General features: G+C 52.4%; 1 protein-coding gene across 1 annotated transcript in view; it reads left to right on the forward strand.

Moving 5' to 3' along the window:
- Window positions 1-23,318, forward strand: part of Lama5 (laminin subunit alpha 5) — a 50,140-nt gene that overhangs the window by 5,266 nt on the left and 21,556 nt on the right. The window contains exons 3-20 of the mRNA XM_041641698.1: window positions 13,633-13,750; window positions 14,453-14,571; window positions 14,653-14,823; window positions 14,971-15,068; window positions 17,743-17,858; window positions 17,946-18,064; window positions 18,148-18,238; window positions 18,411-18,545; window positions 18,684-18,746; window positions 20,941-21,081; window positions 21,166-21,303; window positions 21,400-21,534; window positions 21,624-21,752; window positions 21,825-21,962; window positions 22,304-22,356; window positions 22,582-22,687; window positions 22,778-22,830; window positions 22,917-23,022. Coding sequence (XP_041497632.1) covers window positions 13,633-13,750; window positions 14,453-14,571; window positions 14,653-14,823; window positions 14,971-15,068; window positions 17,743-17,858; window positions 17,946-18,064; window positions 18,148-18,238; window positions 18,411-18,545; window positions 18,684-18,746; window positions 20,941-21,081; window positions 21,166-21,303; window positions 21,400-21,534; window positions 21,624-21,752; window positions 21,825-21,962; window positions 22,304-22,356; window positions 22,582-22,687; window positions 22,778-22,830; window positions 22,917-23,022 — 2,029 coding nt within the window. The remainder of the gene's footprint in view (window positions 1-13,632; window positions 13,751-14,452; window positions 14,572-14,652; window positions 14,824-14,970; window positions 15,069-17,742; window positions 17,859-17,945; window positions 18,065-18,147; window positions 18,239-18,410; window positions 18,546-18,683; window positions 18,747-20,940; window positions 21,082-21,165; window positions 21,304-21,399; window positions 21,535-21,623; window positions 21,753-21,824; window positions 21,963-22,303; window positions 22,357-22,581; window positions 22,688-22,777; window positions 22,831-22,916; window positions 23,023-23,318) is intronic.

Here is a 23,318-nt window from a genome sequence, read left to right on the forward strand (position 1 = left end):
AACCTCACAGAACCCGGATTCTCAATCATGTTCCGGCAGCCAGTGTGGAGAAGGAGGGAAAGGAGGAGGCGGCCACCCCACCCAGGGCTGTCTGGTTTGGTCTTGACCTGGTCTATTTATTTCCCTTATCTCTCAGCTTTTCCACCATCTGAATCCCTGTACCCTGGAGCCTCGAGGTGTCAGAAGCTCTTTGAACCCAAAGCCACCTCTTTGGCACAGCGGTGGGGCACCCATGAGAGGGCGTGTATGTGGATTATCACTTGCTAGGGGCAACAAGGGGTGCTCAGGTCCTTCTCTTCCTCCCAGCCCTGCCTGGCTGGGTCTAAGGAGGCAGGGGTGAGGTAGTGCTGGGGACAGGGGCCCTATCTCCATGGCAACCCAGAGCAGGTGGGCACTATGCCCAAGTGCAGTGTGGGAGTGAAGGAGGGCAGTGGACTCGGCTACCTCCAGCGCCCAGAGCCACCACCTCTTAGCCTCGTTCTCACCTCTGTCCATTGGGCCTTGGGTTGCTCCCAAGCTGGGAGAGAGCTTCAGGCGTGGTGGCATCTTATCTCTCTCTGCCTCAGTTTTACCAGGAAAGGAAACCCAGTCCAGCTATGTTTGAGAAGAGGCCACTACAGCCTTCCCTGTCTGCTTTCTTTGTCCTCTCCAGCATTGTCACTGCTGGCCTAGTGACTGCCAGCCATGGTAGGGGCAGGAAGCTCTGGGATTGGGGCAGGCAGACCGACTCCAGCCCTTCGTGAGGGAGTTCTTCCTGGGTCTGTGCTGCAGGTCTGGGAGGTCCTTCAAGGCGCTAGCCCTGGGCTGGGGCTCCTTCAGGAAGCATTAGGAAGCGCCTGGCCAGCGGCCTTTGTTCTGGTGAAAGCGGATGCCCTGGGAAGAGGTGGGGGTGGCTGGCAGGGAGCCCTACAGGCCTGGGGAGGGTGGCCTGGGCTGCTAGGCTGCCCTGGATCTTATGTCCAAGGCTGGCACTGGGCTTGGAAGGCTGGTCCCTATGACACCTGTCTGGGAGCAGCCAGGGCACTTGGACTGGACACCTAGGAGAGACTGGGCTTTTATTGGAGGTGAGAAAGAGGATGTTTTCTGCTGGGGAGGGTCGGGAAGAGGTTCCAGTTTCTTGAGTCCTAGCCTTACTTCCAAGGGTTGAAGGGAGCTCTTATATCTCCTTGTATCCTCTGAAGGTTTCTGGGGCCCAGTATTCAGATTGCTGTTCCCATCTTCCTCTTTCCAGAGTCAGACCTGGTGCCAGCGAACCGGACTCAGGCCTCATGGCAGCACCTCAGCAGTCAGGGATGAGTAGGCTGGCCCAGGCCTGTGTCCTCTTTCCCTATCCCCAGTCTGCAAACCTGGCGTCTTGGCAGTAGCCCCTCCCTACCTGTGTTGTCAGCTCTAAGGAAGAGGTGAGGAGTGTCAGTCCTCCTGATGGACAGGGGCTTTGTCCTCTCTTGGTAGTGTAGGGACTACTCAGATGCCAGTCCCAAAGGCCTGAGCTTCAGGATTCTCTGGAGGTACCAGGCTCAGGGCAAAAGAGTATGCAAGGACATTGAGGCCACTTAGGATGAGGACCGAGCTGGTTGGACCTAAGGCTAAAAATGTTGGTTAAAGTCAAATTAGGCCAGAGAGAAGGGCCTGCGCCCCAGGGATGGCTGTGTTACTGGATCTTGTCCCCGCCCCAGGTTTTCTTCTCTGACTGGAAGAACAAGAACGCCAGCCCCAGGTGTGTCGGCTCAGTGACACCTAGACATACCGCAGGCCTGTGCTGAATTGCTTGCCTCAAGCTGTCTGGGTTGAAGGTTCTGTGGACAGGCTTGCTAGTCTCTGGCTGCTAGCGGTCATGAGGCCGAAGCTTCTGGCATGGCTCCCTGGGCCTGGCTGGGCGCACAGCCATGTGGCCAATGTCCTGAGACCAGTTGGGTTGCCCAGGGAAGTGGCAGGAAGTATAGCTGTGGCCAGGCTTAAGTTACAGAGTCCAGGGGCCAGGGCAGGTGCAGGGCTGTGCCCACCTAACCCCTTTAGCTGGACTCCTGGGGTAGGAGAGTAGGGGTCCTGCAGGCATGTTCTTAAGTCCTGAGTTGGGGCCCCCTTCTTTCCTCTCTGGAAGTTGCTTCATACTCACCCTGTATACCTCTCCCCACCTACCCCTCCCTCCCTCTAATCCCTCTCTCTCCCTCTAAGTCTTCTCTTTCTACCTCCTTCTTCCACCTCTCCCCTCCCCTTCTTTCTTCTCTGCTACCTCCCCCTCCGTTACTTCCCTTCCCCTCCTCTACCTCCCTCCTCTTCCCCTCTCTTTCCTCTTCTCACTCCCCTAGCTCAGGAGAGGTCTCGGCCCCAGGGACCGCGGGTACCCTGGTTGTCCCTTTGATGCCACCCTGGCTCTGTGTCCACATACCACTGTCCCTCACCCACATCATCCCTTGCTCACCCTGTGTGAAGTGATGTGCACCTCCCACGCCACTCTCTCTGACTGTCCCCGTGCCTTGGCGGCCCCCAAAGGTTTCCTGTTTTCTGTGTCTTTAAACAAACTCCGCTGCCCTAGCCTCTCGTTGTCGCTGTGCCTCTCAGAGGAGACTAAACTGTTTGGGTTTCAGCTGTGGGGGGTCCTCTTGGGATCAACTCCACCCTCTGCCCCTCTAGGTGACCGTTTGGCCTGACCTGGCTGGGTGGCGGGGAGGAGGGGCAGGGAGCTTGGGCCAGATGGGGTGTTCAGGGTCCAGGAGCCCAGCCCAGCCCCCTGCTGCTATGCAGGATCTTGGCCTCTGCTTAGCGGGGGGGGGGGGGGGGGGGGGGGGGGAGGACCCCCGGGGGGGACCCCCTAGTTGACAGCCTCCTGTCCCCTGCAGGGCCGCTCATCCCTGCTGGTTCCTTTACAGTTTTCCTGCTGTGCTTAGGACATCCCTGTGGATTGGGCAGATGATTCTGTTCTGGGTGTATAGCGTGGTTTTCGTTCTTGTAAATTTTATGAAACTGTATGTTGTCATGTAGTCCAGGCTGGTCTTGAACTTGCTACATTACTGAGGATGACCTTGAATGCCTTGTCTGGACCTCCCAAGTGCTAAAATTACAGGCGTGTGCCATACCATACCTTAGACTTCTATCCCACGCTTTCGTGAATTATGTGGCTCCTTTGCCGTCTGTCCAGGTCCTCCTTCCTGCATACTAAGCAGGCACCCCCCAAGCCGCACCCAATTCCCCGTTTGTCTTTATTTTTGTTTTTGAGTGGTGGGCTTGCCTGGTTGGCTCCCTGGGCTTTACTGTCCCCTATCTCTTGGGGTGGAGTCCACACATGGCCTGTTTTTGGACTCCCATGTCTGTTGAAGTAACAGCTCTGCCTGTTTACCCAGCTGCTAGCCTGAGCAGACCCCATCACAGCCCTTTCTGTGGTGGTGACAGATCTCTACGGGAGGTGGGAATGACAGAGAGACTGTGGGCTGGACTTATCACCCAAGGTCTTTAGGACTCAGAAGGTCCAGGTGCCCTGGAGCGTGATCTGAAGGGAGCGGTCAGGGCATTAGCCGGACGCCTGGGGCTAGGAAGGGCTTCCTGCCTCCACCCACCACCGCCTGGGACCCTGGCCTGTCCCCGGGAGTTGGCAACCAGCCTTCTTCCTGCAGGGCGCAGGCTGAGTCACAGGACGCCCGCTGAGTCACTCCTCTAGAAAGGTGGGTTGGTCCCCTCAGCCCCAGAACACTTGCCACAGCCACCAGCCTAGGTCTCCCTAGATCCCAGAGCGCCATGGCAGAGCACTGACCCTTCCTGGAGGTGCCAGTTGTGGCCCATCTCTTGGTGAGGTGTTATCTGAGTCTAGGAGGCTGCGAGCCAGGAGGCTTAACCTTCTGCATACTCACATGCCAGGGCCTGGAAGACCCCACCGGCTCCTCCTCATCCTCATGTGTGATGTCCAGACCTGCTTGGCCTTCCTTAGAACTGCTGTGCCAGGTGGTTCCAGGGCTGGCTACCTTGGCATCACCTCCGCCCATGCAGGAGACAGGTGCTGTCTTCCAGTAGGGGCTCTAGAACATCCATATCATCAGGGAATTGTCTTATTTGGCCCTTCTCTGTGTACCTCTTCCCACTGCCCTGTCTCTAGGGTGGAGAAGCAGCTTCATAGGACCACATGGTCACCTTGAACCTAGAGCCTTCCCTAAACTCCCACCCTGCATGCCGAGCTTGGTTCACGGGACTGTTGCCAGCATGGTCAGGCAGGGTTATGGGGGCATAACCTTTCTTTTAGAGTCTTGGCCCTCTGAGGTCTGGCTGGGCAGGGGGTAAGAGGGGTATGGTGGCCAAGAGCTTGGCCCCGGCTGCTGCCCTGGAGACGTGCCTACCCCAAAATAGCAAGAATTTTAAAAATAACCAGCGGCTTTTGTTTGCCTTTTGCTTTAAAAGACATTTTTTTCCTTCTGCAAAGAGCTGAGCAGCAGCAGCAAAAAGGTCAGGCTGCCTGGGCAGCTGAGCGGAGCAGGCGTGGCGGGGGAAGGGCCGAAGCCAGGGGTCCGTGCCCTTCCCGGGTCATACCACGGGCACCGCTGCAGTCCTGGGAGCAAAGACCAGGTTGGAGACGTCTGGGAGGTGCTAGGCACAGCCTTCCGGCTCTCCAGTGTCTGCAGCCAGGAAGCCCTTGAGGATAGCTGCCCAGGGCTGCCGTGGGACCGGCTTAGCTACACAGGGAGAAAGAAGGTGGGATGCGTCAGCACATCCCAGCACAGGGGTAGAAGTTTTCATGCCTTGTTACTCTGCTCATCAGCGGCTTGGAATCAGTATCTGTAAGAGTGCTCTCAGCTGGGAAAAATGCAGGGCCAGCTGACTGGGGAAGGCCAGAGTCTCCAGCAAGGGTGCAGCCTGGGTTTCGGGCCCAGGGAAAGGCGGGGGTGGGCCCCAGGGACTCGTGAGGGCCAGGCTGCCCGCTCCCAGGAGCAGCCAGTGTCCATGTCTGTTATGCCTAAGTTTCCCTCCTGCCTCTTGCTGTCGTTTGCCTGTCTTCTTCATGGGTGTCCTTCTGTCATTACACACTGTTCTGGACCTGCTGGACCTCTATTTTGGGGCCACAGGGCACAAGAGGCTGAGGCGTGAGGTGGAGTGTAAGGTTGACCCTGAAGTGGCTAGGATACCCCCTGGGTGGGGTATCTCCCTGCCCTCACCCACAGAGCGAAGTGGACAATGACCTCAGTCCTGGCAGCCCATGAATAGGCCTGTGCCTGGGAGAGGTTGTACTGGCTCCACCCTTTATCCCAGTAAGGATAGCACTCAGATTGTGTCTGGGGGTCCTGGAGTCCGGAAGGAATGCTTGGGGTCTGGGTAGCTTGGATTTCCCCAGGGTTAGAGCCCCAAAGGTTTGTTGTACTGCCTGAAGTACTAGGTGACTTCAGAATGACTCAGACTGTGTGCCATTCCGTTTTGTCAACTTGACATGAATGTATACATTCCTAGGACTGTCTCTGTCTCTGTCTCTCTCTCTCTCTCTCTCTCTCTCTCTCTCTCAGCTGGGTTTCTCTGAGTGGTCCTGATTGTCTTGGAACTATCTTTGCAGACCACACTGGCCTTGAACTCAGATCCACCTGCCTTTGCCTCCCTAGTGCTGGGATTAAAGGTGTGTGCCACCACAGCCCAGCTATGGAAAGGATTTTTTCACTTACCTCAGATTGGCCTGTGGGGCATTTTCTTGATTAATGACTGATGTGGAAGGGCCCAGCCCGCTGTGGGTGATGCTGTCCCTGGGCAGGTTATTTAAGAAAGGTAGCTGGGGGCCTGGAGAGATGGCTCAGAGGTTAAGAGCACTGCTGGCTGCTCTTCCAGAGGACCTGAGTTCAATTCCCAGCATCCACATGGCAGCTCACAACTGTGTCTAACTCCCTTTCCAGGGCATCCAGCACAGACATATGTGCAAGCAGAATACCAATGCACATAAAATTAAAAAGAAAGAAAGGCAGACCTAGGAAGCAAGCCTCCGGGAATTCCTCCACGGTCTCTGCTTCAGCTTCTGACTTAGCTCCCTGCAGTGTAAGATGAGAAAGAAATCCTTTCCTCCCTGAGTTGCTTTCGGTTAGTTTTTATCACGGCAACAGGGAGCAAACAGAGAAGTTGCTGCTGGAGTGGGCACCGCTGTGGACCTGACCATGTGTGGGAGGAAGGTGGAGAAGTTTGGAGTTCTGAGCTCTTCCGCGCACACAGTGGAGGTCTGACCTGTGAAGCTTCAGAGGGGAGTTTGATTTGAGAGCCCTTTAAACTGTTGGAATCATTTGTATGATATTTTAAATTAAGAATCTGTGGTTCTGCCAGGTGGTGGTGGCACTTGCACTTGGGAGGCAGAAGTAGGTGGGTCTCTGAGTTCAAGGCCAACCTGGTCTACAGAGTGAGTTCCAGGACAGCCAGGCCTACACAGAGAAACCCTGTCTCTGGCTGGGGAAGGGAGGGGAAGACTCTGCGGTTCTGGTCACCTGGGACTAAAGAATCAGCTGTGATTAACCAGAAACCAGCCCCGCTGATATGAAATTCTTTGCTTTCCTGGAACAATTGATGCTCATTGGCTGGAGCTGCAAAATCAGCCATGATTTGTTAAAAAGAGAGCGTAACTGAGGTGAGATCTTCTGGGAAGTATTCCCTCAGGGTGAGCACACAGCAGCTGTGGTCCACGAGCTCAAGGCTTTTTCTTAAGGCAAACTTGATAACGTGTAAGAGTCCCCACGTGGTTTGGGTGGCCTGAAAGCTGCGGCATTGGAGGGGTCACGGAGAGAAGCTGTGGCGCTTTGTAGTCACTGTGAGACGCCTGGAGAGGCCGTTGATGAAGGTGAAGCTTCAGTTGCAGGGGTGGGGGGCTAGGATTGACGGGGTCGTGGAGAAAGGCTGGGAAGGAAAGGTTCAGTTTAACAGTAATGTTTTTGTGCCTCAAGGTGACAAGGGGTCAGTCGTGCTGTTGTTGCCAAGGTGAAGAGGGACTCTCCGTCAGATTGGTCTGTGTGACATTTTCTTGATGAATGATTAATGGGCAGAGCGGCTGGTGCCGCTTGTAGGCAGGTGGGCCTGGGTTATTTAAGAACGGTAACAGAGCAAGCCAGGAGGGAAGCGAGCCAGTGCGCAGCATCCCTCCATGGGCTCTGCTTCAGGTCCTGCTTGGAGTCAGATTGTTATCACAAACACAGACAGCAAATGGATACAGCCTGGAATAAGGGTTCCCCTTCAGCCCCTTCCCCGTGGGTCCTGCAGACTTGGTGACAGACTTCAGCCTGATGACATCCACCTGCTATTGGTGAGAAAGAAACCGGGGCAGCAGATAGCAGGAGGGATCTCTCCCTGAGCTGGTCAGGTCTAGCCTGCCCACACCATTGGCCTCCTTCCTTAGCTCTAGCTCTTGGAGCAGACCCTAGCTTGGACACTTGGCTTCTCCCCTTTGTTGTTCATCTTGCTCCAGGGTCCGGGGCTTGTGGGGGGCATTCGTCTCAGCTCTCAGACTCATGGACAGACTGAAAACCATTCTCCCCTGTTGTAAATAGGGGCGGCGGGGCTGCGTCCCCAGCACCCCGGCTGCCTGCTCTGCTTATGCCCCGAAATAACAACACACAAACTGTATTCTTTTAGACACTGCTTGGCCCTTTAGCTCTAGCCCTTACTAGCTAATTCTGATATCCCGATCAACCCATCTCTAATAATCTGTGAGCACCGGTCTTACCGGGAAGATTCTAGCCCAGTCCATCCTGGGTCGGAGCTTCATGGCATGTGTCTGCCCGGGAGCGGGGCATGGCGTCTCTCTCAGGCCTCTGCTCCCGAGAGGAGAGCTGTGGAGTCTGAGCTCACTTCCTCTTCCTCCCAGCGTTCTGTTCTGTTTACTCCTCCCACCTATCTTCTAACCAATAAAATGGGCCAAGACAGTTCCTTTATTAGCCAATGACCTTTCTCCATCATTTCCTCTTTTTCTGTTTAAACAAAAAAAAAAAAAGGCTTTAACTTTAACATAGCAAAATTACATATAATGAAACAGTTATCAAGTAAAAGTTAGAATAATCTTTATCATAACTAAGGAAAACTATAACTATAACTAACTATTCTTAACTCCATCAAAGACTCCAGAAAGATACAATACTACCTAAGCAAACAAGAAAAAAGCAACTTTTAAAACTCTAGAAATGACAGAGACATCTCGCTGCCTGGACAGTCACCCAAAGTTCCTCTGTACTGTTGGGGCATCCATCTTCAGCCTTCAGGCCCATGGTATCCAGCAGACATTTCCATAAAGCAGGAAAATTCAAAGTCAGTTCAGTCACTATCTGTTGTGTCCTGCAGAATGTCTCGCAGACTCTTTCATGAATCAGGAACCCCGAAAGATCATCTCACCTTAGGCAAGTTCAGTAGTCCTCTCTCTGTGGGTTCTCTGTGTCCAGTTTATGCAATAGTCCAGGCAAGAGCAGTTTCTTGCCCAAATGGCTATCAAACTCCATAAGGTGCCTCTTCGATGCCCATCTTCCTCTTGAAGTACATTGGTACTGCCAGGAGCAGATTGTCTCATTGTCATGAAAAGTCCTCAGTTATTAAAACATTAAATGTCCTATTCTGTAATCTTTGAAAGACATGAAGAATGTCTATCTAAAATATATCTCTATATATCTAGAAAATCTAACATGACTACAAACTTTACTATTATTGATGATTATCCATTAACCTATATTTCTTAATTATACAGTACATATTTAAATGAGCTACACAATCACAATACCTTAATCAAAATCAGAAACACTTATACATATAACAAAATTGACCTTAAATCTCTATCAATAAAGCAAAATCTATACTAATGCAAATTATTCATACCTATATCATATCCCCCTTTAAATGTAAAAGAACATTTATAAACATTATTTGGGAATATGGGCGCAGTTATTTCTCTCCAAACTGCTTCCTGCTGAATGGGGGCGTCGTTAATTAGGTCTTTCATGGTATAACCTGTGTGCTAGTTTCATCTCAGTTGGCAGTTGAGCGAAGCAATTTTCTGAAGATGTTCACTGCAACCCTTCAGGAGGGCGTGGTCCATCATACCAAATCGGAATAGAGGAAATGAACAGCGTCTCATCCTCTGTGAAAACAAAATAAGAAACTCCTTTCCAAAGCATCATGTCCTTAGATCCAAATTTCAAAGTCAAGGCATCAAAACATCTATGTTGGATTAGTTCAGCAGCATTTATAAATAAATATCTTTTAGCATCTGTTGCTCCTTCCTCAGCATTTAAATAATTTAAAGAGCATAATAGCATACAGTATCAAAATTCTCTGTCTATTTTCCATCTTTGTACAGCTTTGTTTTAACCTCTATTTTGTTTATTTTTACTTTTAACTCTTTGCTTTTTGAGACAGGTTCTCTGTATCTTTGACCTGAAGTAACTCTGTAGACCAGGCTGTCTTTGAACTCTCAGAGATCCTCCTGTCTCTGCCTTCTAGACACTGGGATTAAAGGCGTGTGCTACCACACCTTGAAGTCACAGAGGTCAATCTCCCTCTGCCTTCCAAGTGTTGGGATTAAAGGTGTGTACTACCACACACAACTCTCTTCCTTTTTTTTTTTGTTTTTTACTTTAAGAACTTCAACTTTTAGTCTGCATATATTTTTAACACACTGTAAACCATTAAAAATTTTTCTTTGTCTTTGAATCTCTCTTTACTGTATATCTCTCTTTTCCTGACCACTTGAGTCTTTAATTTACCAAGCAATATCAGTAGGATTAAAGGCGTGGCTTTGCCGGCTGGATCCAGCCCATTCCTTAGCTTTCCAGCCTCATGGCTGAGGTACTGGCTGTAGCCACGTTTACTGCTACAACTCTATGGCATTTCAAGGTCCCTGCCAGCAAGCGAGCTTCAGCAGCCTGTGCTTGCAAACCGCACGAACCGCCTGCGTAAAAGAGTCAGAGTTTGCCCTGGCAGGACAGCCCAGAAAGCCGGCATTTTTAAATGGCGCAGCTTTTTTCCTGTTACGGCTGAAAACCGAAAAGCATGCGTTCAGCTTTTCGTCAACACCATTTAAGTGTTTCGTGGCAGGACCTCTTAATGAGCCGCAGGCTTTGCAGCTAAAGCTGAGTCAGGAAGCCTCTCTTAGAGGAGGCGCTTGCTTGCCTCTGGCAAGCAGAGTAGACCCGAGAAATTGTTGCTACCACATCGGGCGCCATTTGTAGTAATAAGAGCAGCGGGGCTGCGTCCCCAGCACCCCGGCTGCCTGCTCGGCTTATGCCCCGAAATAACAACACACAAACTGTATTCTTTTAGACACTGCTTGGCCCTTTAGCTCTAGCCCTTACTGGCTAATTCTGATATCCCGATCAACCCATCTCTAATACTCTGTGAGCACCGGTCTTACCGGGAAGATTCTAGCCCAGTCCATCCTGGGTCGGAGCTTCATGGCATGTGTCTGCCCGGGAGCGGGGCATGGCATCTCTCTCAGGCGTCTGCTCCTGAGAGGAGAGCTGTGGAGTCTGAGCTCACTTCCTCTTCCTCCCAGCATTCTGTTCTGTTTACTCCTCCCACCTATCTTCTAACCAATAAAATGGGCCAAGACAGTTCCTTTATTAGCCAATGACCTTCCTCCATCACTCCCCTTCCTCAGCATCAGAGAGGCCACACCTGGAATGGGTGCTGATGGGCTGCCCCAGAAGCGTCTAGGGAGAGGGTATGTGGGGTAGCTTGCCAGCCAGCACTGTGGGCTGAACTAGGGCACAGTAAGTGAGATTGAACTTGGAGGTGCTGCCCAAGAGTGAATGAGGAGTGGTCGGGTATGTTTTTCTTGGGATGGATCCAAGGCTCCATGTATTTTTGGTTTTTCAAGACTGGGTTTCTCTGTGTTCCCCTGGCTGTCCTGGAACTTGTTCTATAGACCAGGCTGGCCTTGATCTCGCAGAGATTCACCTGTGTCTGTCTCCGCCTCCAAAGTACTGGGATTCATGGCATGTGCCACCACTGCCCATCCAAGGCAGACTCTTAAATGTCTGTAAGATCGAGAAGTTAATTCCAATGTAAAATGACATTACCATTCCTCTTTTAAATTTATTTTAGGTTTTTTTGAGACACGCTCTCACTATATGGGCCCTGGCTGTCCTTTAACTCACTCTGTAGACCAAGCTGGTCTCAAACTCACAGAGATCCACCTGCCTCTGCCTCCCGAGTGCTGGGATTAAAGGGGTGTATCACTGTGTCCTGCGACATTCCTGTTCTGAAAGGAAGGAATGGTTCCAAAGCAGAAGGACAAACATGAAGTCCTGTAGCTATATGCTCAACATTAAAGGCATTTGGTGGCATCATCCGAGCTCCGCCAGGCAGTTAGCGCCGTCCAAAGGGCTTGCTGTGCACAGACCACACAGCCTCTCTGGGTCAACAACACTTGGTGCCCATAGCTTTTCTTTGCGGATCTGCCAAGTTTCCGGCATCACCAGTTTTTCTTCTTTGCTGTAGCTTCAGCTTCATTTGGATCCTGACTCTTACGCGTCGTGTGTCCTGATGGACTTTTCTTGGACCCCGTAACTCTTGTATTCTGCGCCCCAGCAAATCTAGATGATTTGCCAAGTTCTGTCAGCCTGAGCAATAGATGGGCCCTTTGTGCTGTCGCTCCACTGGCCTAAATCTGTGCGGCTATGTCCCTAGTTAGCCTTCTGCTGGTCGGCATGCTGTTTCATGCCATGGAGCCTGGTAGAGTCAGGGACCTTTCTTACTTTCCAACTGCTAACTATGTAACTAGTTAAAGTTACCGATCTCCTTAACGTATTTAAACAAGCTGCCATTCTGGTGAACTGTACGCTTTTCACCTCTTTGTTTCATTTTCCCTTCCTGATTCTGATTGTAAATTTGGTTAAGAGAAACCAGCGATAACCATGGCACAGACTGCTATGCTGTCTTGAAATTTACTCCCTAAAATAATTACTCCATTACTTTGGAATTTAGCGTCAGTCATATTCTCGGGGCCAGGCAAAGTATAGACAGAGTCCCTTGCCGGAATGTAACACAGTGACCCCAGTCTGGTTTCCTTGCCGGAATGTAACACAGTGACCCCAGTCTGGTTTCCTACAGGATACATTTTCTAATCTGAAACCTCATGAACCTAGCCTTCATTGTCTGCAGTTTTTGTTTGTGTTTTTGAGACAGAGTTTCTCCGTGTAACAACTCTGGCTATCCTGAACTCACTTTGTAGACCAGGCTGGCCTCAGACTTAGAGATCCACCTGCCTCTGCATCCCAAGTGCTGGGATTGGAGATGTGCACCACCACTGCCCAGCTGCACATATGTGTATTGGTGTTTTGTCTGAGTGCTTGTCTATGTACCACATACATGCCTGGTGTCTATGGAGGCCAGAAGAGGGCATTGAATCTCCTGGAACTAGAGCTACAGACGTGTGAGTTTCCGTGTGTATGTTGGGAATCAAAGCTGGGTCCTCTGGAAGAGCGGCTAATGCTCTTAACTGCTGAGCCATCTCTCCAGCCCCCGTCCACATTTCTTTATTATGCTGCTGTTGTTATTGTGTGTATTTATGTGCATGTGTTTGTGCAGGCATGCATGCCACGGTATACACATATGTTATTGTGTGTTTGTGTAGGCATGCATGCCACGGTATACACACATGTTGTGGTGTGTTGTTGTTGTTGTGTATTTATGTGCATGTGTTTGTGCAGGCATGCATGCCACGGGTATACACATATGTTATTGTGTGTTTGTGTAGGCATGCATGCCACGGTATTCACATATGTTGTTGCTGTGTGTTGTTGTGTGTATATATGTGCATGTGTTTGTGCAGGCATGCATGCCACGGTATACACATATGTTGTTGTTGTGTGTTGTTGTGTGTATTTATGTGCATGTGTTTGTGCAGGCATGCATGCCACGGTATACACACATGTTGGTGTTGTGTGTTGTTGTGTGTATGTATGTGCGTGTGTTTGTGTAGGCATGCATGCCACGGTATACACACATGTTGGTGTTGTGTGTTGTTGTGTGTATATATGTGCGTGTGTTGGTGCAGGCATGCATGCCACGGGTATACACATGTTGTTGGTGTTGTGTGTTGTTGTGTGTATATATGTGCGTGTGTTGTGTAGGCATGCATGCCATGATATACACAGAGTGGAGTCGGTCTTCTTCCATCTGTTGGGTTCTGGGGATAAAACTCAGGTTTTCAGGTTGTTGGGTGGGAAGTGCTTTATCCAGGGAGACAACTCCTTAGGGCCTCATTGTCTGTGCATCTGCGGGGGTTCTGATCTTTTATTCTTAATCAGCATGGCACAGGAAGCTCCCCTTCCAGCTTCTGGACTGTTCTAATTGATGTTTCCTACGTCCTCCACATTCCTCCTTCAAATCAGTTCCCGAGGCCTGAGAGCCACGTGGTGAGGTTTAGTGACAGCAGTGACCCAACTGCTTTGGTATCACGTTCTCTTAAGTGAGTTTTCCTTTGCTGTGCTCATATACATAAGTGAAACAAAGAGGAGGAGGTTTATTTTCTCCCATGGTTTCAACCTGCCCTGGCAGGGAAGTTGTGGAGAAGCATTTCGCCTTCAGACCTGAGGGGTTCCTCAGACGTGTGGCCTCTTCATCACCTGCTGTCCCTCACACCCGACAGGGTGGGCAGGTACCCAGAGGGGCCCAGTGCCTAATGTCACACCCATTGTCCCCCTGCAGGTGTTCCACGTGGCCTATGTACTCATCAAGTTCGCCAACTCCCCTCGGCCCGACCTCTGGGTGCTGGAGCGGTCCACAGACTTCGGCCACACCTACCAGCCGTGGCAGTTCTTTGCCTGTGAGTGCCCTGAGCTGCAAGGCTGGAGAGTCTCTGCACGGGGGCAACGGTTGCCTCAAGGCCTCTGATGCCACACCCTACCCCTGTGACGGTGCCACCTTGGTGTAGACGGGAGCTTATTTATTGACTTCCTTCTTGGCACTGGACATAGCTGGTGTCACACTGGTGGTACCAGGAATCGTCCGGCCGTGTTTTCGCCCCTCTAGATCGACTTCAGCTCGGGCAGCTCCCATGGTAACAAACAGCCCTGGCAGCTGTGGGCCTGGTTCCTGCCAGCTTTACGGCCTGAGGCAGGAAAGAGCTGGAGTCACTGACTGGCCTGGCCACTTGCCACCCTGACCAGTCATGTTGGCAGGGTGGGGATGCTCTGATGAGGCCTGCTTGATGTCACGTTCCCCCAAAACTCCCTGGCTGAGAGTGGGAGAGAGGTAGTCGAAGACAGCCTGGGAAGAGGTTAAGGAGTGTTTGTTCTCTGGCGTGACCCAGGGAGAGGCCTGGGCAGTGGGGTATGGAAGGCTCTGCCGCCCAGCCTGGCCTGGCCTGGCTGCCTGGGGCAAGGACTCTCTTCAGTAACCCCTGCCGGCCAGTAGAACACAGGACAGCAGACATGTTTCAGAGAATGCGGGGAGCCAGCGGGTGCTAGGTTAGGACCCAGGGTAGGTGTATTTCTGGTGGCCTCACCTTCTCATCCGTTCCCCATAGCCTCCAAGAGGGATTGTTTGGAGCGATTCGGACCTCGGACCCTAGAGCGCATCACGCGGGATGACGACGTCATCTGTACCACAGAGTACTCGCGAATAGTGCCTCTGGAGAATGGCGAGGTGAGGGTGCCCAGTCATGCTTGTCTGGGCGTGGTGGGTCCCCGAGACCACGCTTGACCTCACCTGCCGTGCCCTCTGCAGATTGTAGTGTCCTTGGTGAACGGGCGCCCCGGGGCCATGAACTTCTCTTATTCACCTCTACTTCGAGACTTCACCAAGGCCACCAACATCCGCCTGCGGTTTCTGCGAACCAATACACTCTTGGGTCACCTTATGGGCAAGGCGCTGCGGGATCCCACCGTCACCCGCAGGGTGAGCCCGGGGGTGTGGTTGAGCGCTGAAGGAAGGGTGGTAGAGCTGGTTTCTCGTGGAGGCTCTGGAGAGGGGGTAGGTGGGGGCAGCATGCCCGTGGCAAGGCCCTGTTAGGGTGACATCTGACGCTCATGGCCTCCACTGCAGTATTATTACAGCATCAAAGACATCAGCATCGGCGGCCGCTGTGTCTGTCACGGTCACGCAGATGTCTGTGACGCTAAGGACCCCTCAGATCCTTTCAGGTGAGACCTTTGGTTCTCTGTCTAACCTCATCTGCCTCCCTGCCTGTCACAGCTCTGGCTTCCCAATGGCACCTGCGCTGGCTGCTACCCTGGGTCTCCATTTTTCCATCGGAAGAGGCAGTACTGTGTAACCCTCTCAGGGTGTCCTGGTCTTGGATGGCTATTTGCCCTGAATTCCACAGAGGTGTGGGGTTCTAGACCCAGGGCCTTTGGGATGATCCCTCGCTGTGCACCTCTGCCCCTAGATGGATGTGTACCGTTTGTCTAGGCAGCCCAAACCAGCCCCCCAGTGCACAAAGACGCACCCTGACCTTTACCGGTTTGCCTGGCTCAGTCAAATCCAGCTGTAGAGAAATACCCCCTGTCATTCCCACTGGGGACGTTCATTCTCTCTCTAGTGTCTGGGTCACCCTCTCGTTCCCAGATCCTTGCTCTCATGACCTCTCGCTTCCCCAGAACTCTGTTTCTTTTTTTCTGGAGCACACGTCTCAGCCACTTAGCGGATGGCTGTCAGTCATCTTTAGAAGATGTTTGCTTAGCTGGGCCTTTAATCCCAGAACTTGGGAGGCAGAGGTAGACGGAGCCCTGAGTTCAAGGCCAGCCTGGTCTACAGAGCGAGTTAGCACAGCCAGGGTTACACAGAGGAACCCTACTCGAAACTCCCCACCCCTAGAGAGAAGATGGCTGCTTAACCAGTGTATAGCTAACTTTGCTTCTTGTATGATAACTGCCTTCCGGCCTGTGGGTGAGTTCTTTACCTGGGACAGCACTAGGTTCTCTAGGTTCTAGGGTCCCTTGGGCTGTTACTGTTGGAGCTGTTACCCTCTCTCATGACCTCTGTGCCTAGATGCGCTGTGGGTCCAGCTGGAAGTGTGAAGGGTGGGGGTGGGGGCTGTTTCTTGGACTTCTGCTCTCTGGTTCTGAGGTCTAAGAATGCATGTATTTTTGCTGATTGGTTGGTCATGGCCCTCCTGGCTCTCGTCTATGTTCCCACCAGATGCGTATGGAAGAAACATACTGCTCCTGCCTGAGAAGAGCTCTCACTCCCCACTGGTCTTCTCAGCAGCTCCCCTGTTCCTCCTTGCTCTTGGAGAATCTCCCGTTGGCTGTATCTGTTTGCTGTTTACCTAGTCCATTGAGAACCTTTATTTTCTCTTTTAAAACATTTTCTATGTGTGAATGTTTTGCCCACATGTATGTACACACGCACTACATGTGTGCCTTATATTTAAGGAAGCCAGAAACAGGTGTCAGACCCCTGGAACTGGAGTTACAGGTGGTTGTGAGCCATAGTGTGGATACTAGGAATCAAACCCCGGCCTTGGAAGAGCAGTCAGTGCTCTCTCTTAACCACAGAGCTATCTCTCCAGCCCCGGTCTTGGCTCTTGGCTTGGGTTTTTTAAATTTCATATTTGCATTTTTTCAATTCTGGAAGTTCTAACTAGTCATTTTTCACATCTGCCTATTTTTAGACTCCTTTGTTTGTAGTTGTCTGAAGCAGTCTTTTTGCAGCATTTACCGGATTGTCTCACTGAGTGGAGTCTCAGGCTCAAATCTGCCGTGCGTGGCATCTGCTGCCCCCACTTTGTTGTCCCTTTGTCAGGCTTCCTCAGGGCCTCTGTGGCTATGGAGGAACCCCCAGGGTGGCCAGTCTTACTCCACATAATACCTACTTCCCTTACTAGCCCAGGGGTGCCTCTAGCACAGATCTCAGAAGTGAGACACCCGCTGTGGGTTTCCCTCTGCTGGGTGAGGTTAGGTAGTTGCTGATTATCTGTACTGACAGGTAGTTCATTCCTCCCCTCTCCACTGGAGCTGAGGCTTTTCCATAAGCCTTTGGGATGGGAGGGGCAGCAGGGTTGACTCCCAAGGCCATGGCCCCCTGTTGGGTTGGGTATCAGTGGGAGTAGATCTTGGAGGATGGGGCACACAGAGGCTTCTGGGTTTTGCTCAGGAAGTGCACACACTGCCCCTTTGAGTGGGCTGGCTGTGACCCTGCCACACGCTGGTAGAATACACGGAGGTGTTGGTTTATACAGAACATATGCTCCAGGCTTGTCTTCATCCCCAACCAGCTGTTCCCCTGCCCACTGGGACAGCAGGCAGGCCTCCAGCCTTTGGAGAGAGGAAGCAGTTCTTGGCCACTTGCCCCTGGGGAAATGCCCTAGATATATGGGGGTGTCTGGCCAACATGAGGATTTCACAGGCTGAGTTGAGATCCGGGTCTCAGTGATGAACCAATGTGTCCCTCCCTTAGAACTGGATCAGAGTTTTGGGGGCCAGGCAGGGTTGGTAGGGCCAGGGTTCCACCTTGCTGAGCTCGTAGGCCCTGCCCACCATCAACACACACCCTTCTCTTCAGCCTTCCACCTAAGACGCCTCCTTCCACCTAAGACGCCTCCGAGATCCCTTCTCCTCTCTGCTGCCCTCCCTTCCCCCCCATCTCTTTCCCTTTCTTGTTCCCATTCTCTGAGGCTCAGGCCATGTGCACAGCCGCTGGGGTAGGAGTAGGGTGTCTGGACCAGCGCTTTCTGCATGACAGCTGGGGACTGAGGGAAGCGAGCCCTGTGCCCACACAGCAGGCCAGCAACGCCCAAGCCCGTACCACCCACCTCGTCTCCAGCCCTCTGTCTCTCGGGTGGGTATGTCCTAACTCCTCCACGTCCCTTCGCAGGCTGCAGTGTGCCTGCCAACACAATACATGTGGAGGCTCTTGTGACCGATGCTGTCCAGGCTTCAACCAACAGCCGTGGAAGCCTGCCACCATCGATAGCGCCAATGAGTGCCAGTGTGAGTATACCGTACGCGTGTGCACTGCCACACCCAGGGGTCCCAGGGACACGGAGGGCATGCTAACCACTGGCCCCGACCCTACAGCCTGCAACTGCCACGGCCATGCCCACGACTGTTACTACGACCCTGAGGTGGACCGGCGTAATGCCAGCCAGAACCAGGACAATGTGTACCAAGGTGGGGGCGTCTGCCTCGATTGCCAGGTAGGCTAGGCAGAGGCTGGCCGGGTGTAGGTGGGCCTGTGTGATGGGAACATGTGGGGACTTAGCAAGCTCTGTATCCCCAGCACCACACCACGGGCATCAACTGTGAGCGCTGCTTGCCCGGCTTCTACCGTGCCCCTGACCAGCCGCTGGACTCACCCCATGTCTGTCGCCGTGAGTAGAGCTGTGTTCCTGGGCCATGGAGGCTGGAGTTTTATGGTCTGGCTGGGAGAGGAGGTTGGGAAGTCCCAGCGTCCTAGCTGCTGTAGCTCCCAGACCTCCCCGCCCCAGGAGGTGAGGTTAACTCCCCATCGTTTCCAGGACTTTATCTCTGACTGTTTCTCAGGCTGTGACTGTGAGTTGGACTTCACCGATGGGACATGTGAAGATTTAACAGGCCGCTGTTACTGCAGACCCAACTTCACGGGACAGCACTGTGCCGCCTGTGCTGAGGGCTACACTGATTTTCCACACTGCTACCGTGAGGACCAGCTGGGCGCTCGGGTGGGGGTTAACGGGAAGGCTGAGGCTGAGGAAGGGTGGAGCCCTGGGCTGGTCTGTGGTCCAGAGAGCTTGCCCAGCAGACCTAGTTGACGTGTGTGCAATGTTTGCTCCTCAGCTGTGTCCTCGTTCCCCAACAATGACACCAGAGAACAAGTATCGCCTGCTGGACAGATAGTGAGTAAGTACGCTGAGGTCACCATGACCTACATACCCTGACAGTCACCAGAGCCTACGCACCCTGAGGTCACCACGACCTACAGGAAGAAGTGTATGCAAAGGGCTGGTTTTAATCTTCGTCATTTAGTCTATTCAATTTTAAAATTAATTTTTACTTCCTGTGTATGTGTGTTTTATGTGACTGTCTATGCATTGTGTGCGTGTCTGGTGCCCATGGAGGCAGGAAGGAAGGTGTTGGACTTCCTGATCCTAAGTTATAGCTCTGAGCCACCATGTGGATGCTGGGACCTGAATTCCAGTCCTCTGCAAGAGCAGCCAGTGCTTCTAACTGCTGCCCCGAATTTTTATTTATTTATTTATTTTAAATAATGCACAGTTTCCTTGGAAACCCTTGTAGAAGCTTGGGAACAGCCCTCTTGGGGATACAGCTGTAGTTCCATGGTGCAGTGCTCGCCTGGCTTTCACACAGCCCTGGGTTCCATCGTCAGCACCTCAGCAAACACGAAAGGCAAATAACCGTCTCTGTGCACCCTGAACTCTGTGTCTGTGTGCACTCTTTCTTATAAACACTGTAGTAAACCATGCACACTGTTTAGGGATTGTGTCTTCTCCCACAAGCATCCCGTAAACATGTCCCTTCACAGCCCGTTATATGGACAGATGGAGCATTGAATTAACCAGCTGCCCTGCCCTCCTTCCAAAAAGATGCTACGACAGACATCCAGACAGCAGTGACTTCTCATGGTCTTGTCTCCACAGGGCGCCTTCCTAGAAGTCAGCAGGCTCTCTCTGGCTTACCAAACTTCCATATTTTGTGGCCTTTTGCCCAGGTGCCAAGTCGGTTTCCTAACACATGGCAGCATACTGGTGTGCTGGCTGTGTGCACAGCCGCTGGCTGGACCATTGCCGACCTGCACAGTTGTAGCCTTGGCCTCTCTCGTAGTGCAGAGACAGGCGTCCCCTTCTCAGTGTTTCTGCGTTTGGTGGTGGTGGTGGTGGTGGGGTGTTTCAAGATAAGGTTTCTTTTTTTTTTTTTAATATTTTATTTATTTATTTATTTATTATGTATACAGTGTTCTGTCTGTGTGTATGCCTGCAGGCCAGAAGAGGGCACCAGACCCCATTACAGATGGTTGTGAGCCACCATGTGGTTGCTGGGAATTGAACTCAGGACCTTTGGAAGAGCAGGCAATGCTCTTAACCACTGAGCCATCTCTCCAGCCCTCAAGACAAGGTTTCTCTGTTTAGTTCTGGTTGTCCTGGAACTTGTTCTATAGACCAGGCTGCCTCCAGACTCAAAGATCCACCTGCCTCTGGCTCCCAAGTGTTGGGTTTAAAGACATGTGCCTGCACACCTGCCTGTATGCATCTTTTAGATGACGTTTTTTTGTGCCATTGGCAGGATTGTATCCTTCTAGGGCAGGGTGGAAGTGAATGCTGTTTTGCAGTAGGATGGGTCTCAGTGTGGGTCTTGCTTGTCTGTGTGATATTCCAGGACTTGGAACTGCATTTTTTTGGTCCTCACCTTCTGCTGTTTTTCCTTGTGATTTGTCCTCCATCTACCTTCTTTGCCCTTCTTCAGCACTGGTATTTTCTGGCCCTGCAAACTTTCTCTCCTGGGATTTCCTTGCAATTCCACTGGCACCTTTGGTGCTCTCTAGGGAAGAGACAGTCACCTGACCTGCTGCCAGGCTGGGCCTCTGCTGTCCTCTCCTCTCCTCATCTCTTCTTTGCTGTTTAACGTTTCCTTTATGAACTTTTGTTAGCTAGAGGAGCAAAGTATGTGACTGTCAGGCTAGCTCTAGTGTTTTTGAGAGTTTGCTGTCTATATTCTTTTTTCTTTTTTTTGTCTTTTTTTTTTTTTTTTTTTTTTGAAACGGGGTTTCTTTGTGTAGCCCTGGCTGTCCTGGAACTCACTCTGTAGACCAGGCTGGCCTCAAACTTACAGACATCCACCTGCCTCTGCCTCCCGAGTGCTGGGATTAAAGACGTGCACCACCACATCCAGCCAGTTGTTTTATTTTGCAGTTCATCATTGTTTTCCTAAAGAACCGGCTCTGGGAATTTTACTTTTTTTAGATTCTAACCTGTGCTATATAAATGTGTGAGAATGACTTTGCGGAGAAACTGTTTTTCCAGGTGGCAGGGTTCTGTTCTGTCCGTGTCTAAACTTCCTGTTTCCACCTCCCTCCTAGACTGTGACTGCAACGCCGCAGGAACCCAGGGCAACGCCTGCCGGAAGGACCCGCGTTTGGGACGCTGTGTGTGCAAACCCAACTTCCAGGGCACCCACTGTGAGCGCTGTGCACCTGGGTTCTATGGCCCTAGCTGCCAAGGTGTGTACAGCCCCCTCCTTATCCCCTCCTGAGGTGCCCTGCACCAACTCAGCATTGACTGATCAGCTGGTCCTCTCTTTGCAGCCTGCCAGTGCTCCAGCCCTGGGGTAGCCAATGGCTTCTGTGACCCAGAGTCAGGCCAGTGCGTATGCCGCACAGGTTTTGAGGGGGACGGATGTGACCGCTGTGCCGTTGGCTACTTCCACTTCCCTCTCTGTCAGTGTGAGTGATGTCCCTCCATGTGGGAATAGGTGGTTGGGGTGCCTGAGTGAAAACCTGCTTCTGTCAAGGTCCCCAGTAATGCATCCCACCCTGCAGTGTGTGGCTGCAGCCCTGTGGGAACCCTGCCTGAAGGCTGTGATGAAGCCGGCCGCTGCCAGTGCCGACCTGGGTTTGATGGCCCTCACTGTGACCGCTGCCTCCCAGGCTACCATGGTTACCCTGAGTGTCGGGGTAAGTAGAGAATTAGAGCGAGAAAAGGGGGTCAGGTCATTCCCACAGGATCAGCGTCTGACCCCCACCCCTCCCCTGTGTGCCCATAGCTTGCACCTGTGATCCTCGGGGGTCCCTGGACTGTGGAGTGGGTGGTTCATGCCGCTGCCGTCCTGGCTACACAGGCACTACTTGCCAGGAATGCAGCCCTGGTTTCCACGGCTTCCCCGACTGCATCCGTAAGTTTCTTGGGAGAAGGGGAGGTGGACAGTCCTCAGCCCTACCTTGTACCCACTGCCTTCACCCCACAGCCTGCCACTGCTCTGCCGACGGTTCCTTGCATGCGACTTGTGAGCCTACCACAGGGCAGTGTAGCTGCCGGCCCCGCGTGACCGGACTGCGTTGTGATGTGTGTGTGCCGGGTGCCTATAACTTCCCCTACTGTGACGGTGAGCTGGGGGTGGTGCAGCAGAGGGCAGCCCCGTTTTCATGATCTACGCGCTAGGCCTGGGGGTCCCCTTGTGTGTACATAGGGACTGTACATGTACTGTACATGTAGCTGTGTCCATGTGTTGTTAAGGTTGTTCATATGTGTTTATGTGTGATGTTTCCGTATGCTGTGTATGTGCCCATGCTTTGCAAACATTCGTGCAGCTAGCTGTTCATGCGATTGCTCTGTGTGCGTGTTACATGTGTTCGTTTGTGTGTAGGTGGTTGTTCATATGGCTGGGAAGCTCTTGACCTTGGTCAGTCACTGAGGAGTGATCAGAACTTGGTTTTTTCTCCCTAGCTGGCTCTTGTCATCCTGCTGGTCTGGCCCCTGCCAATCCTGCCCTTCCTGAGGTGAGCAGAGGATTGCCCTTGGTGCAGGATTAGGCTAAGGGTCTGAAGCCCAGAGAGACCCTGGCATTCTGCTGATTGCTTGTTGTCCGTGGCAACCTCAAGGGAGGATTACCCCTTCTCCAGTCGTTTATTTCTACCCTGGTGGCTGCCAAGCCTGGGGCAAGGGCAGGTGAGGGACTTTGTCCCTTGACCTCCTCTGTGTCCCACAATTTTATTCTCTCTCAGGCACAGGCTCCTTGTACGTGCCGGGCTCACGTGGAGGGTCCAAGCTGTGATCGTTGTAAACCTGGGTACTGGGGCCTGAACCCCAGCAACCCTGAAGGCTGCACGCGTGAGTCTGCCCTAGATGGTTAAGGGTTTGAAGGGTAGATCGAGACCTTCCTGTCCTCCAGGGCTCTCACTCCTGCTCTGCCCTCCCCAGGCTGTAGCTGTGACCCACGAGGCACGCTGGGTGGAGTTACCGAGTGCCAGTCGGTGAGTCGGTGTCAGGGTATTGGGGTCTGTGGGTCCAGTCCATCAGGACTCTGCCCCACCAAGTCTCACTGCCTGTTCCTCCCCAGGGCAACGGGCAGTGTTTCTGTAAGGCTCATGTGTGTGGCCAGACCTGTGCAGCCTGCAAGGATGGCTTCTTCGGCCTGGATCGTGCTGACTACTTCGGCTGCCGCAGTAAGTGCTCACGCACTGGTCCCCTGACATTGCATGTGCTGTATCATGCATGGTGAAAGACTGAAGCCCAGGGAGGTACAAATGGGTCAGGCAGGTAGGGGTCCCACTCTGGCAACAGCATATGTTCAACTGGCTTTACTGGCTGCAGCTCTGTCCTGACGTGTGGCCTTTTGCTCCATGTGTGCTCATAGCAGACATCACTAATCCATCCCAGTTCCCTTGCCCTGGCCCCCAAGCAGACTCTAAGGGTTGATGTTAGTTTCTCTATTGAGATTGTGTAGAGAAACCTACCTATG

The sequence above is a fragment of the Microtus oregoni genome, unplaced genomic scaffold, assembly GCF_018167655.1.
Source record: "Microtus oregoni isolate MIOR12 unplaced genomic scaffold, Mior012 000071F_ref0000514, whole genome shotgun sequence".
NCBI classification, from domain to species: domain Eukaryota; kingdom Metazoa; phylum Chordata; class Mammalia; order Rodentia; family Cricetidae; genus Microtus; species Microtus oregoni.